The 15,170-nt window shown below is 41.0% G+C and overlaps 1 protein-coding gene across 13 annotated transcripts in view; it reads right to left on the reverse strand.

Annotated features, from left to right (window-relative positions):
* Window positions 1–266: 266 nt before the first annotated feature.
* TNRC6C (trinucleotide repeat containing adaptor 6C) overlaps window positions 267–15,170 on the reverse strand; it is a 201,284-nt gene continuing 186,380 nt past the window's right edge. For 11 of the 13 annotated variants that reach the window (XM_085077879.1, XM_085077883.1, XM_085077882.1 and 8 more), the window contains 8 exons: window positions 13,838–14,005; window positions 12,592–12,783; window positions 12,307–12,450; window positions 9,420–9,536; window positions 6,953–7,147; window positions 5,592–5,662; window positions 4,708–4,847; window positions 267–3,501 (listed from right to left, as the gene is read on the reverse strand). In XM_085077879.1, coding sequence (XP_084934005.1) covers window positions 3,141–3,501; window positions 4,708–4,847; window positions 5,592–5,662; window positions 6,953–7,147; window positions 9,420–9,536; window positions 12,307–12,450; window positions 12,592–12,783; window positions 13,838–14,005 — 1,388 coding nt within the window. In that variant the 3' untranslated portion in view covers window positions 267–3,140. The remainder of the gene's footprint in view (window positions 3,502–4,707; window positions 4,848–5,591; window positions 5,663–6,952; window positions 7,148–9,419; window positions 9,537–12,306; window positions 12,451–12,591; window positions 12,784–13,837; window positions 14,006–15,170) is intronic. The other 2 variants (XM_085077889.1, XM_085077885.1) reach the window with 1 other exon arrangement.

Raw genomic sequence — 15,170 nt, forward strand, 5'->3', positions numbered from 1 at the left:
AAAGACATGGATAAATGAGAAAAAAACCAGAATTTTAACAGAAAAATGGGTGCTGCTGCTCCTGGATGTGACGTGCAAAGTGTTCATGGAAAAGCTGATGAGTGTCACCAGCAGAGAGCAGAGGGTGACCACAGTCACAGGAAGTCACAGCCTGGCTGTACAATGGCATTCTCATTCATTGTTAAACGTCTTCCATGAAAAAAACCTTCACAGATTTAACAACAGATATATATTTAGTATCCCCTGCACAAAAGAAAAATACACAATTATTTCAACAGCCAAGAAAAAACTGCAATTTATTAAGTTTCAAAGAATCTTCGTACTCTTGAAAGCAACTTTCGGTGCATGTTCTTTTAACAATCACATTCTATGAGGAGAATAAACATTAAAAGCCACAATTGTTGGTTTTCTTTTTAATCTCAGAGTTACAGACATCTTTTAATTCAAAAGGAAAGGCAAAAAAAAAAAAAAAAAAAGCCCCCAAAAAACCAAAACCCACCCCCACCCCCAACCCCTTCCAACAGAAATTTTCATTCCCAATTTGAAAATATCAGTTTTTCTACAACTCAATGCTAAACTTCAGCATGGAAAATTGTATGTAAACACGCACATACACACATACATATTTTATATAAGTGTGTGTGTGTATCTAGATATATAAAATATATATGTAGGAGGCGTGTAATGGCAATGAGATGCAATTACTCTGAGGAAAGGTTATTCAGCTAAATACACTACTAAAACTTGAGGGAAAAAAAAAAACAAACGAAAAACAAGTCTTGAACCCAGTTTGTGCATAGTTCATGATCCTCTATAAAACCAGCTTTTGTTAATTTGCAATCTTGCAGGACCCTTTAAATCTGATAAAACCATTAAAAAGCTAATCTTCCAAAAAAAAAAAAAAATGTAATGCACAAGTTTCCTGATCCAAGCAGGCAGGGAGCACAATGTTCATATAATTTTTAAAACATACTTGAAGTGTATGTTATTCCATTGTCTTTCTTCCTTTCAAAACAATCAAAAACATTGATCTTTTTTTAAACATAAAGCGATTTTTTAATATATAAAGCACTCTTCAAACATCTATTTCTTTTGAGTCCATTATTTGGTAAATATGTAACTGCTACACATTAGATTAGGTATTTTCTTCTTTCTTACTGTCTTTTTTTTTTTTATTTTATTTTGTTTTTTAATAATATCTTCAGTGCTAGGAGTTGGGTTTTAAAAATACATGAAATGGTGTGGAGTTGCTCCTCGGGAAACCCGGCTTTCCTGAGACATCTTCCACCATGTGCAAGATAGTGATCACAAAGTTTTCGCCACTTTGACGAAGAGGAGGAAAACAACAACAAAAATAGTACACAGCAATGGCCAAAGAAAAGGATAATACAACAACACTGTTCAATCCCAGAGCTCTGAAGTAGCATATCTTCATTCTGAAAATAGTTTTTCTTTACGATGGAAGTCTTTTTTTTTTTTCTTTTTTTTTCTCTTTTTTTTGTTTTTTTTTTTAAGGTTTTTTTTTTAGTTTTTTTAAATTCCTTTTTTTTTATTTTAAAGTTTGAAGGAGAAAAAAAGGTCTGTAAACAGGTGGGAGCCAAAACTCCTGGCTCCTCCAAAAGCAGTCAAAACTTATGTCCAAGTGCTTGTTTCTGTTCCTGCTTGCAAGGGAACTATCAACTCTTTACAATTATCTATGGCCACAGTTCAACAAGAGTATTTTTTTTTTTTTAAACTTTATATTCCGAATGGAAAAATGGTGCAATACTCCGGTAATAATTTTCTTGCATTAGTCCACAATAAAAAGCCGCTAAAGGTAGATATACATATTATTCTCCAGAGATACACACTGTAATTTTTAAAATGCAATAAGAGTCCTTGAGTAAACATTTACACGTGAATTGTCGCCGGCCCCTTCTATCAGTTTCTTTCCTTTTTTTTTTTTTTTTTTCTTTTTTTTTTTTCTTTTTTTTCCTTTTTTTGTGTGTTTTGACCATTACAGGATTAGCTACAAGAAGGGCTGCGGACACTCAGTGCAAAGTTAGAAGCTAATAACAATTAAACATTTGACCAATGAGCAAATAAAAAGCATATACTGAACCAAAAGGAAAAAAAAAACTTCACACGTTGAGTTAAACCACACGTGGGCTTACACACACACAGGCACACAGGCACACACACACTCACATCTGTCCCAACAAAAACATAGAGTCTGAACTTTTTTTAAAAAAAAAAATTCTTAGAGCCTGTTTTTTGTGTACTGATGCTGACCTGGAAGTGTAATAATTCAAACTTAGAAAGTGTTCACATTTTGTTATTGGCCTGCTGGATTCAAGTATTTGCATGTTGATATGGTTTGTTGCCTTTCTTTTTTTTTTTTTTTTTAATTTTTTTTTGTTTGTTGATTTTTTTTTATCATTTTTTTTCCTTTTTATATTTTTTTGGGATTAAAAAAATGACATGAAAAAAGTAATGAAACAAGGGTAATGTGCATAGGCAGATCCATGGGAGTAGTGGACACAGAGATACCCCAACCCTGCCCTCCCTCCCCCCCTCTCAACCTGTACAGTCCAGAGTTGCCACTCGGATTCGTCACTTTTCTGTACCAATGGTAAATATCACACTTCACCCTTTCTGATTATTGGGTCCGCCTCTGTAATGTGCATAATAGTCACAGGCTCATTTAAATAGGCTTTCATTTCCCCTTCCCACCCTCCCCCAGTTGATAAAATAACCCTTTCCAGCCCAAATTCTGAAAAGTGCCCTTCATGATAGACCTATTCTAAGCAGCTTTTATACTTGGTTTTGAAAAAAAATCACCATACGAACATAAAAAGACGACATTAAACAAAAAAGCCATGAAAAAAAAAATAAAACCTGTCATTAGCATGTGACACTGACCAAAGGAGCCCATACTGTTTCAGGAACAGTTCACAAGGACTTCTGCAGTTTCAGATTCGATATTGGACAGAGGTACTAAGGAGGGCTGCCAGTCTCATGGGTTAAAGCTGGATTCTTCATCAAGCCCGGGACTGGAAAGGGTTACCATTTTTTTTTTTTTTTGTAAAAAAATTTTTTTTTTTAAACTTTTCCTTTAGTGCTGATGATTGTTATTTTCCGTTCCGTTTCTCTCCCGTCTCCTAGATGGACTCTCCGCTGAGCAGATCCCCCGGCAGGAGGGTGTTGAGGGGCGTTGGGCTCCCGATGACTCTGCCGTCGTCGGCGCTGGGGGGACCCCAGAGGCTGCTGGAGTACTGGGGCACCCCACCCCACAGCAGGTCGCTGCTGCCCTTGCCCCCCAGGCACGGGGGGTTCCAGTGGCCGGCGTCGGGGCGCACCAGCCCGTGGGAGCTGCCCGAGGAGCCCAGGCGGCTGGGCGTGGATCCAGTGTTGGACTGCCAGCTGGAGGTGGGCGGCAGCGCCTGCCCCTGCGCCAGGAAACGGTTCACTTCTTCCTCACCAGCAAACTCCGCCAGGATGGTAGTGTTTCCCAGGACACACCTGAGGGCATGAGGGAAGGGAGGTGAGATGGGAGGTGTGGGTGTAAAGGGTGCTTTTGGGAATAGCTGAGGTGGGTATGCAGGGGGAGGTGGGGTTGTTCAGCCTGAGCTAACTGCAGCCTTCTCGGGCCTGAAGGAGCCTACAGGGAACGTGGAGAGAGGCTGTGCACAAGGGTCTGGAGTGCAGGACAAGGGGGAATGGCTTCAAACTGGCACAGTTTGCCCAGAGAAGCTGTGGCTGTCCCTGGATCCCTGGAAGTGTCCAAGGCCAGGCTGGACAGGGCTGGGAGCAACCTGGGACAGTAGAAGGTGTCCCTGCTCATGGCAGATGAGCTTTAAGGTCCCTCCCAAGCCAAGCAATTCTGTGATAGGGACCCACCTTCCCCCAAGCTGAAACTGAGGGGAAGATTTCCACCACATCCACTCACTCTGAGCAACCCCTGTCTCTGACAAAGCCTTCTCTGTCCTGTTTTCTCTCCACCTTTCTACACCCCCAAACACCCAAATCCACACATGTGGAGATCACCTCCTCTGACTGACACATCCTGGAGCCTCAATTCTCCTTAGGAATAAGGACAGAAGCTCACCAGCCCAGTGATGTTCCCACTACCTCAGTACTTTCATTATGCTCATGCTATAACCTGTTAATACAAGATATTGCTCTCCAACTCTAAACACTCAAATATTCTTCTGCAACATCACTCTCTATATTCATCTTCTCAAATAATACTAATTTTATAATTTAAATTCTCCAGCTCTTATGCCAATTAATTACAGGGATTTTAAAGCTCCTAGAAAGCACACTTTGTTATCATACACTTCTCTCATAACTCCTTTAAAAAAAGGTGACCACGATGAACAAATTCCTTATTTATCATTGTTCTGCCCTTTCTGCCTCTCTCTAAAGCTAAAACCTTCTCCTGTGCTCTCCCTGAGCTTCCTTTGGAATCCTTATCACATTTTATAAATTCTTTGTGGCCTTACAGCTGACAAGTCCTAAATGAGGGTATTATTAATGGTGAATAAAGTTTTGTAATGTCCTCTTATTCTGCAGTACATTGAGTATCTACCCCCAGTTAACTTTCCTCTCTCTCATTAGATAATTTTGAAAATCAAGAATGAAGTAACAAGCGATCGGTTATGTCTAAGAAGAGTTTCTGAGCTAAAGCTGGCTTTGTAACAAAATAAAGAGAGAGCAGAAACATACATGTGCAGAGACTTCTGGGCCTTGGCTGCTTCCTCCTTGGAACTGTATCGGACCACAGCATTCCCTTGGGTCAGGTTCAAGTGGAATGTGATGAGAGGGCCGTGCTGCAAACACAGTGTCCGCAGTGTGGAACCATCGATCTGCAGGAGCCAAGGGCAGAGGGGTTACCTGTGCTGCTGGGATCTTAAATGCTTGCTAAACAAGTGTTTAAAAGCTCAACAGTAAGCACAGTGAAAGGAAAAAAAGAAATATTTAATTACACACTTAACTCTCTCTGCATTAAGAGATCTGTCTCTACATCCTGTCTTTTTAAGGCTTCCCTTTCAGCCCAGTGCACAAATTTTCCCAATTTGGGTTACACAAATGATATTTATCATTAGAAGTCCATAGAAATCCAGGAATAAGTCAAAGGAAAAATGCACTTCATAAATATAATTAAATTTTCCCCAAGATTAATCTGGATGTCTGCATCCAAGGCTTTGTGGCTTTTGTTCTTCCTTTGGAATGACACTGTGAAGGGCAAGGAGAGGATTTGACAGATGTATGAGAAGAACCAAGAAAACCCATAGGAAAATCAGATTTTACATCTCTGTATCTGTTTACAACATCATCCACCTCCAAACTTACACACACACAAATGGTGTCCACCGAATGACCCACTACAGGCTTAAAAGTTCATATTTGATTTGACAGTGCCTTGAAAACTTAACTAATTCCTGCTGAAGACAGATACTTTTAATAAATGTAGAATAATTATTTTCCTTTCAAATGAATCAAATGGCCAAGGCTGCTAAATGTTGTTCTTATCCTCTTTCAGATGTTGTTCTTATCACCTCTTAAATCCCAGTGTCTCTTCCTGCCCAGCTGTGTACAATTGCAGTTACCTGAGGGGTGAGGTTCCGAAGAACCAGCCAGCTGCTTGTTCTCCCTGAGCTGTCAGTACTCCATGCAGAACCTGCAACACAAATTCCACAACAGAACATTTGATCAGGGCCTCTGGAGAGCACCTTACAGGCAAATTTATCTGGAATCACAGCACACTAACAAGCCTCAGTGCTGCTGAAAACAAATCCTACAGCAGTTTCCTCACACCTTGATTTATTGCCTCCCTTGGAATGAAAGGTTGCTGAATGAAAAGCTGGTCTTGTTACATTTCAAAGAGCTGTGGCATTTTTCATGCTCCCACAGTTACTACTAGGAAACTAACAGATGCAGGTATGGCACTGCAACAAACTGGATCCTCAGAACGCATTAGAATTTATGTGGAAGACAAATTTTAAAAGCAATTCTGATGGCCAAGCTCAGATTGCTGCTTGCTATTAGAGATTTTTATAGCACTGCAGCACTCTGCTCTCTTGCCAATGACAGATTAATGTGTATGACTTATTCAAAACAGGTATTTCTGCACTGACAATGTCCTGATTGAAGATACAAGGGCATAACCAAAAAAACCTGCTCTTCCAACCTCAGCCTGGTGTTTTACAGCTTAGTGGTTTACAAGAAGAAGCTGCACAAGGTTGATATTTATGAATGACATTTGAGAATCACAGTGGATCCTGTGGGTGCTCTGGAGAGAATCTTGGCAGCAGTTTTATCTGCCCCCCTTGGTGGGGGTTTGGTGAAGAAACTGAGCCAAAACAAATGGCAGGAAGAAGGAAGAACATTTAATTCTCAGCCTAGTGTAAGCAGCTTAATAAAAGTCATCTTTATAAAACAGGTGGTAATACCTGCATATATATCTATATTTATATAGATAGAGATATCTACATATATATATAGCCAGATCCATGGTTTCTCACATTTGTATTAAAGCAAAACAGTGGCTTCTAAAAAAGGTCCAGTGTGAAAAAATTAGGGCATTCCCTGAGGGCCCTGCAATGCCATCAGGTCCTAAATGCTTCACATCCATGTGTTCCATACTGAATCCAATGGGCTCCTCTTGAAGCCTTGTGGGCAGTCTTAGATCACACCACACAACATGTTTGAAAGACAATTTTAGACATTAAGGAACTGGGGAAAAAAAAATCCTAGCTGGGAGTTAAATAAACTAGGCAATTCCTGTGTAAAATGACTAATATAACCATCAGAAAGATGCTGCATTTTCCGCTTATCCAAACTGAAATAAAGAGAAGCATCCCTCAAACAGACCCATTCTACTAGTGCTTAGTCTCAGGTTTCTGGAGCCTCACACACAGAATAAAAGCAAACATTTCTAAAAAGAAGGCAGAGAGAGCAGAGTGAGTACCAGAGGAGTAAGAGCTGGTCCAGCCCAGGGGACTGGCACCCCACGTGGAGGATGGCTTGGTGTTGGTTAAGCCTGGAGGAGGTCTCGTCGGAGCTGTAGTGTTTCTGGGTACCTTCCAGAGTTCGTGGGACAGAGAGGCTTGGGTGTGAGAGATTGGGCCAGAGGACCACGTGGACTTGATGTCTGACAGTTTACCTGCAAGAGAAAAACAACGTGTTTGTGTTTTCCTCATTAATGGCTATCATGGGCTACATTCCTCTGACTTCTAAGCAGGAAAAGAACAACTTTCTGTACCACCCAGTGCTATAAGTCCTGTGTTCTCTGAACCTACTTACACCAGTGCTTACAATTTCAAATACTTTTGTATTTAGTGAACCTCACACTACCTGCTACATACACAGCTCCCTTTTTAAAATCTATTATTTTGCTTTCTTGTAGAAGATGGTGCATGGAAAAAAGATCAGAAAAAGGATGTAGGTACTTGAAATCTGATTTTACCAAAATTATAATGAAACACCCCAAGACTGTCTCTCTCAAAGGTTTAACAGGACTCACACACTTTTTCTTACACAACTCATTTTATCTAATATAAAGAATCTGGTACATCCATATGTTCTTCTGATGTATTATTAAAATTCTAAAGGTCAAAGACCAACAAAAACTTTATTTCTGAATATTTGAAGTAACTGATACTCTTTTTTCAAAGTATCTTTGAGAAAAACTAAGTCTTCAGAAGATCAGACCATATCACACCCTGTCAGTCTTTATAACTTTTTGCTGTTCCCTGTTCTTTCCCTGATCAGTTTTTAAACTCTCACTGCTGTTGCTGCTAAATCAGAGTTTTATAAACTAACACAAACCCAAGAACAGCAAACACAGCATAGCATTCAGAATGGCAGACAAAATTGATTTAAACTATGGATAACCAAACAAATCTTTATTCACCTTTAGACTTACACATTCCTGCCTCTCCTCCTCATACCAACATGTGCTGTGCAATTAGAGCCAAATTTCCTTGTCACAGCACAGTCCTGCTGTTACCAACACTGGCAGCACATGTTGGGCTGGAATGGACTGAAAGGGCCACAATTCTGCATTTTCTGCCACAGCAATTGATGCTGTGACTGTGCTGCTTTAATGCTGATTGCAGACAAAAGAAAACACTTGGTCTGCCCAAGTCCAAGATGCAAAAGTCTTGTGAATTTGTATAAAACTAGAACTGGCAGATTGAAGTTTACACTGGATCAGTGCTTTAAGGCACCAGGCAGCCACTGAGTAATTCTGTAAGTCCTAAAGCCAAATTTACCAGTTGTAAAATCACAGACTCAGTTACACACACACACACACTCCCCCAAATTGCCTCCATTTATCTAAACCGTTTAACTCAATTATTTCATATTGAATCATAACAATTTAAGTGAAAGGGCAACCACTCTCCCATCTTCTGTCAAACTGTAGCAACGAAAATAATTTGACAATGACAATGAGGACATTAATGAGTGTAAAATGGTGGGAGGAGAGGGAACAAGTCTGAGTTGGAGAGCTCAGAGCAGCCCAGCCTGTGATGGGGCACTGGATACATGCACAGCACCACAGGTCAGATGTTGCTATGTCACTACTGCTCATGGGGGTAACACACACATTAGATGACACTGCAAAAACAAACCAAAAAAAGGCAGCAAATAAAGCAGAAATGCATGGCAGATAAAGAAAAGCAAGCCACTCCTTTATTTTCCTTCCACTGCAAGAAAACAACCCAATCAACCCCTTTCTGTTTTGCATTCTGCAGCATGACCTGGAGACTGCACCTTCAGAGAAGTGCAGGGTTTTCAGTGGATCAGCATTTTCTAATTCATCTGTACAGCCCAACACATTCTTATAATGGGACAAACTGGGTATTTAGGTAGCTAGTTGGCAAGCAAAGTTACCATGTTTTACAAAAAGAAGCTCCAGAATTTAGAGCTCATTAAAGAGAATGGGGTAATTACTTAGCCCACCTACAAGCTCAGCCATATAGGGGAGCATCAGGCTTTGGCTTGACTATTAAAAACACTGAAGAGCCCCAAACCCAACCCCAGAGCCATGCAGAAAGTACCTCCTGGAGGTACTACCAGAGCTTTTCCTGAGCTGAAGATGTTTCACTTTTAACAGTGAGTCCATTAACACAAATTTCACATCAGCTCTTCCTGGCAGGGTCTGTTCCTGCTGAGGCCCTGGACAGTGCTCCTCCCCAAAAATCTCAATGCCAATATCGAGTGGCACCAAAATAAATCCCTTTTTTCCTCAGCACAATTCCAAACACACCATCCACCACTCCCCACTGCAGAGCTGACAGGAGAGCTGCCACCTAGCACAGGGCTACAAATCCACTTCTGGCCTGGGGGAGAGCACTCCTGTGAGCACTGAGAGAGCACCTCTAGGGCCTTCTCCTGGGAATGCAGAAGCTGTGGAAGCAGAAAGGCCGTACCTGCAATGCTAGGTGCAGATGCAATGCTGCTGAAAGAGCTACTGTAGCCGGAGGCACTAAGCGGCCAGGCACTCGATGAAGGCAGCGTGGCATTCTGAGATGATGTTGGGGATGACCCTGCAGAACCAGCAGAGAAGCAACTAAGAAAGATGGGCATAATGATGTTTTGGTGTGACATAAGCAAATCTATCATGTGCAAATACAAACCATGCAAGGCATTCTCTTGAATCAGCCTGGTCTCTGAAGTCTAGGAATGAGATGTTACTGGGAGCGTGAGAAAGTGAGGCAGAAGGCTTTAGTAGAAAAAGGAAGAAAGCTGGCACAGGAATAATTGTAGTGCAGAAGGGAAATTCTGCATTTCCTTTAAGACATGTGACTCAAAAAATCAGTGTTAAAGTGTTTAGTCTCAAAGGAACAGGCTTCATTTATCAAGGTCCTCTGCCAGCTGACTTAGGCAATGGCACCTGTAGATGAGCAGAGATGTGTATGACAAAATAACCTCTTACCAAGGGTGATCTGTCCTAAATTACTCAAGGTGAACACTTCCCCTACATCCTAATGCCCACAAATATCTTTACATTTTTGCAGACTTTCAGTAAAAGCAATGATATATTTCAGTAATCTCTTCTCCAACTGATAACATAAATGAAATAGCATGAAACCACCTCAGTAAATCATTTACAATCTGAGGAGCTATCTAAGCATATGTACAATTTCCTTACTGGCAGCAAATGAAAGAAACTGAATGTAAAATAAAAAAAATCTTCATTGCAAAGAGCAGAAGAGCTGGAAGTATTCTCTCTAACTACCAACAAAATCAAGTGTGTATCCTGGGTGACTTATCATTCCTGACACACAGAGATGGGCTGTGATACTGAAACATCTTTAGCTGACTAATAAAAATAGGTGAGCTCTGTAGAAAAGAGCACTGTGTTGAGGTAGAAAGGAGGAAGTAAAAGGACAATCTCATCCCTCACAGCTCAATAAAAACAGGCTTTGTTTTCAACTGGAACAGCACCAACCAAACTCTACCTTAACCAAATTCTCTGAGCTCCAAGGCACACCAATACAGAACATCAGTTTCAAGAAAAAGAACTCTGTATCAGGCCCTGTCTGGAAATAAGCTATTCCCCAGACAGAAACTATGGAATTATAGCAAATTCAAAGGCCCACAGAGCTGAAACTGGTCCTGATTCCTTGTGGCTACAACTCTCAGCTCAAAGAAGCTGACCCTACAAAGCTTCATTAGCAAACAAGACAAAGCAAAAATCGACCCAAAAGCTTAAGTTTTGCCTGTTTGAAGTGCACAGGGCAAGGACAGCACACCCCACAGCCTGACCCTCTGGCTGAGGAGCAGCTCTGTCTGCACAAGCTCTGTGCTTCAGGCTGCAGAGCTCAAAGCCAGGCTCCTGTTGACAGCCCCAGTCTCATGTGGAAGGGTACTGACAGGTAGTTTAAGCTAGGAGCAAAGCCCTGGGTTATACAAGCACACAGAAACAGATTCTGCAGCTATTTTTTATTAAAGTTCTATGATTACCAAACTAAAAGCTAATGGAAAAGAAGCACACACTGACCCCACAGAGACACTGAAAGTCTGAGCTCTTGAGGGTCTGTTTGCTTCTGCAAGAACCATCTCTGCTGACCCTCTCTAAGGAGAGGAATTATTTCTTCCTTTCACAGACTATGAACCAACAGAGCTAATGTTCATTCTCAAAGCAGACGACCTGCAGTTGGTATCACGTGATTTACAGGTAAGTTTAGGCTTCTGGCCTGAAGGGTATTTCTTGGGTGCAGTGTATCTGAACTGTCACTGAATTACACCTTTATGCTTTTCTTTTTAAAACTTCAAACCTGCCTGCCCCCCTAGAAGCACTTTGGGGTCATTAGAAGTTAATTCAGCTGTACTCAGTAAGGCTGAATACTCCATGTTTCAGCCTAAAGAAAAGCTGTTTGCTGATAAGAGACAACTAAAATCACTGCAGGCAATGAACACTCCTGATTCCTTTCCCTCATGTTTCACATCCCTTGCCTGAGCTAATGAGCTGGACACCCACTTCAAGGATAGTCCTGATTTACAATCTGTGCTGGTATCACAGATGTAACTGTTAGAACAAAACCCACATTTTTAATCCTGACAGGTCCTTCTGGACAGCCTGATTATGCTATTCCTGTGCCTCCTGCAGTGCTCTGAGTGCAGATAACCTGGTTATTTTGGCACTCAGGTCACAATTAACCAAGCCACCTTTCCCTTGATCAACTTCCAGCACATGCAGCTAACAAGTAGCACTATCACAATGCTTTATTGTTTTAGAGAATTCCCTTTTTATTCTGAAGTAAGAACTGCCAAGACAAAAGGAATGGAAATAGCACTGGGAAATCCTAGTTTACAAGTCAATTCCCTATTTTTTTCTTTTACGGTTTTGGAGATAAAACAGTTCTAATTTATTTTGCTTATTGATCCTCTAACAAAGCTCAATTAATTAGTGTACCAGAAGCCTGCTGCCTCAGCAACAACTGTGGAACTTTTGTCTTGTGTCTTCTGAGCATTTCACAAAGTGTATGGAGGACAGTGGGCAGTGTGGAAAGCAAATTATTTTTCAAAACCAAGTGTTATGGGTTAGAAAAACTTCCAGTGACCACAGAAGTTTAAATTACATCTCACAGCCTTTTCCAATACAAAAATATTTACATTCCCATGGAAAACAAGAAACTTCTAAATCCCTTATTTAAAACAATTATTTCTGGATATTCAGAATCAGTTCTGAGCAGAAGCATTATTAGATTAGGAGCACATGCAAAAATATGCTGTATCTGTAACAAATGAGATCAACCTTTTTGGAAGGGGAAGAAAAGTATGCAGAGATGTGGAAACAATGAGTGTGTTTACCTCCACTCTTGAGCAGATAGCGATTAACATCCTGTATCGTGGTGTTGATGGTAGGCCCAGTTGGAACACTTCCAGGAGTAACATCAGGGTCATTTTCAGGATCAATATTCTGCAGTCCTTTCCATGGCACTCCTGGGTGAAACTCTGTTTCAAACACAATGCAAAAGACAAGTGCATCAAGTCATAATTCTCCAAAGCTCCTGCACATCAGGGTGACTCAACAAACACCCCCAACCACACGCTTTAGAGACATCAGCTCAGCACCAAGAGCTGGGATTGTGTTACCTGGTGGCCAGTTTATGCTGGAGCCATTGGAAATCTTATCACTATCGGATTTGGCACGTGACCAGCTGTGAGGAACAGCTACAGGTGGGCTGGCAGGTGACTCACTGTTCTGCATCAGATCGTAGCGGCCGTAGGAGTCATCGAGGGAGGACTTTCCCGGAGGGCCAATACTCAAACCTCCAGGAATAGCACCTGCAAGGAGTGAAATGGGAGTTTTGGGTATGGAATTTCATCAGTAGAGATTTTGTTGTTATTTTCTAATTTTTTTTCTGTTCTTTCTGTATTACATAGATAAAAAGAAAACGAAAATGCAAACATAGTAAACCAGGCTTAACAGTATCTGAAGCCTCAGCAGGGATTACAGCTGTGAGATACACTGCTGGTACAATCTAGACACTCAAGTTAGAGTATTCTGCATGAAATTCCTGCCAAGAAGAGACTAAGTAATTTAAATCATCACACTGATGGTAAATAGGAACTTGCTGAGACAGCATACCAAGGAATATCCCTCATCTCATCCTTCCCTAGGCATTCAGTGCTGACAGGATGGATGATTGGAAATGGCTGTTCTCATATTCCTACAAACTATCAAACAACAATTTGGCATCAGCAGTGCAGCTACTTGCAAAATAAAAAACTGTTGTAGAGGAAGTAAATCATAACAAAATCCAGGATATAATAAAGTTAACAGAGCCCTACGTTCTAAAAGAATAAACTTGGTTCAGGAAATAAAGGAATAACTGGCCCAGGCATTAGGGATAAAGGTGTTCAAACAGATCAGAAGTCACTTCTGTAAAAATAAGAAGTTTGTGCCCCTAACTCCAGGCTGGGTAACTACATAATCCATCATCCCTTTGTACAGGGAAATGTTGATGATACTGGAAAAATTGTGGGAGAAAGCCAATGTGAAGTTTTTTGGATTGAAGGTATGCAGGTATGATTGTGGGAAGACTCTGGGACTTGTTTTGCCAACACTAAAGGCTTGTTTTACTTGAGCTCCATGCTCTCAGCAACAAAATTCAGCAAATGGGAAAAAAACCATCCCCACACTGCATGTAGGAAGTGACAGCTGCAAGCTCTTCACTGCAGAAATCATCTCTAAAACCTCAAGGGCTCAGAGGCACTGGGTACCAACCAATCTGTGAGCACTTACACACAAAAAGGTACACGAGAGAAATAACTCCAATTTGATTCCAATTTGGAATGACAAAACCCCAGGCTGGCAGAGGGTGCCAGGAGACATTACCGTGCTTGCTGGAGTTCTGGTCAAGCGAAGAAGCAGCACTAGACAGATTATCCATTGAGTTGGGGTGTGTCCACTGAGGAAGGCGAGACTGGGACTGAGAAGTGTCCTTCACTGACAAACCACCAGTAATGTCCATGTTATTTACATTCATGTTCGGGTTCAGTCCAGCTGGGGGGAAAGAGATTGTTAGATATCCCTAATATACTGGGCTGAAAAGCTGTGTTTGAAAATCCAACTGCAGGAATTCCTGAAAACTGATTTTCAGGCATCTGTATGCATGTGTGTCATGTGCAATGCACATTTTCAAGAACTGTTGCTTTTATGGAACACCAGTAGAATTCCCATGGATTCAGAAAATGTTAAAACCTTGCTAAAAAGAGGGGGAAAAAATATGCAGGGATAATATTTTAAAGCTGTCAGTGTTTCTACTTGCAGTCTCTTCACTTGTCTCAGGAGAGGCATTCTGGAAGAATGCACTGGCATGTTGTGTTTAAACCAGTTAGCAGCATTCCATGGCTAAGCCAAAATATTCCTAATGCCTCCCCAGCACCTCCTCAAGGATGTCTGCCACTTCATTTTGCTAATAACTTTTTTAAAATCCCCAAAAAAGCAACTAATTAAAGGTCAGAGAAACAGCTGCTGCTCCTCAGAGCAGGTATTGCACTAGTTGGGCTTCTATTTTGTATACACAGAACAAAATCACTCTGACTGTTATTTAGGGAATAATTTTGACAAGCTTCTGTGACACGAATCTGGGTCTTTTTTGATATATAATCCTGAATGTTAGCAGATCACAGAAAGCTGAGATATCATAAGAACCTCTTAGACTTAGGCCTTTAATTCACAAATTCTTTTGCCTTCTGATGCTCCCTGCCACAACAGCTCACCACAGCAGTCAGAAATACCTTCTTAACTGCTGCATGGCAGATAAAGCTTGGCAATACTATTGTACCCAGCATAAAGAGAGTCACAAAGAGATTAAATTAATTCCTTTATGTCATAAAGGAAGTCTGCAGCATACATCAAACAATCCCACAGCAAACAGGTCTGAAAGGCTGCTCTGTTCACTCTGTCTCCAAGCCCAATCAATTATTTTGACTTCAATCAAATTTGACATATTTATGTCTAACCTATCACAAAATGCTGGTGAAGAAGATTCCAGGAACTTCCCAGATAATTTACTTCAGTACTCTGATTTGCTTAAACCAAGTGATCCTTAATGTTTAACTAGATTTCCTTTTATGCAACTCAAGTTTATTACATCTCGCATTAGGAAATGCAAGAAAATTTCTGCCTAGTTCTCCTTTACATTTTTGAGGATTCTTGCAAGTCT

Source organism: Lichenostomus cassidix, chromosome 18 (genome assembly GCF_008360975.1).
Source record: "Lichenostomus cassidix isolate B80296 chromosome 18, HeHo_3.0, whole genome shotgun sequence".
NCBI lineage: Eukaryota > Metazoa > Chordata > Aves > Passeriformes > Meliphagidae > Lichenostomus > Lichenostomus cassidix.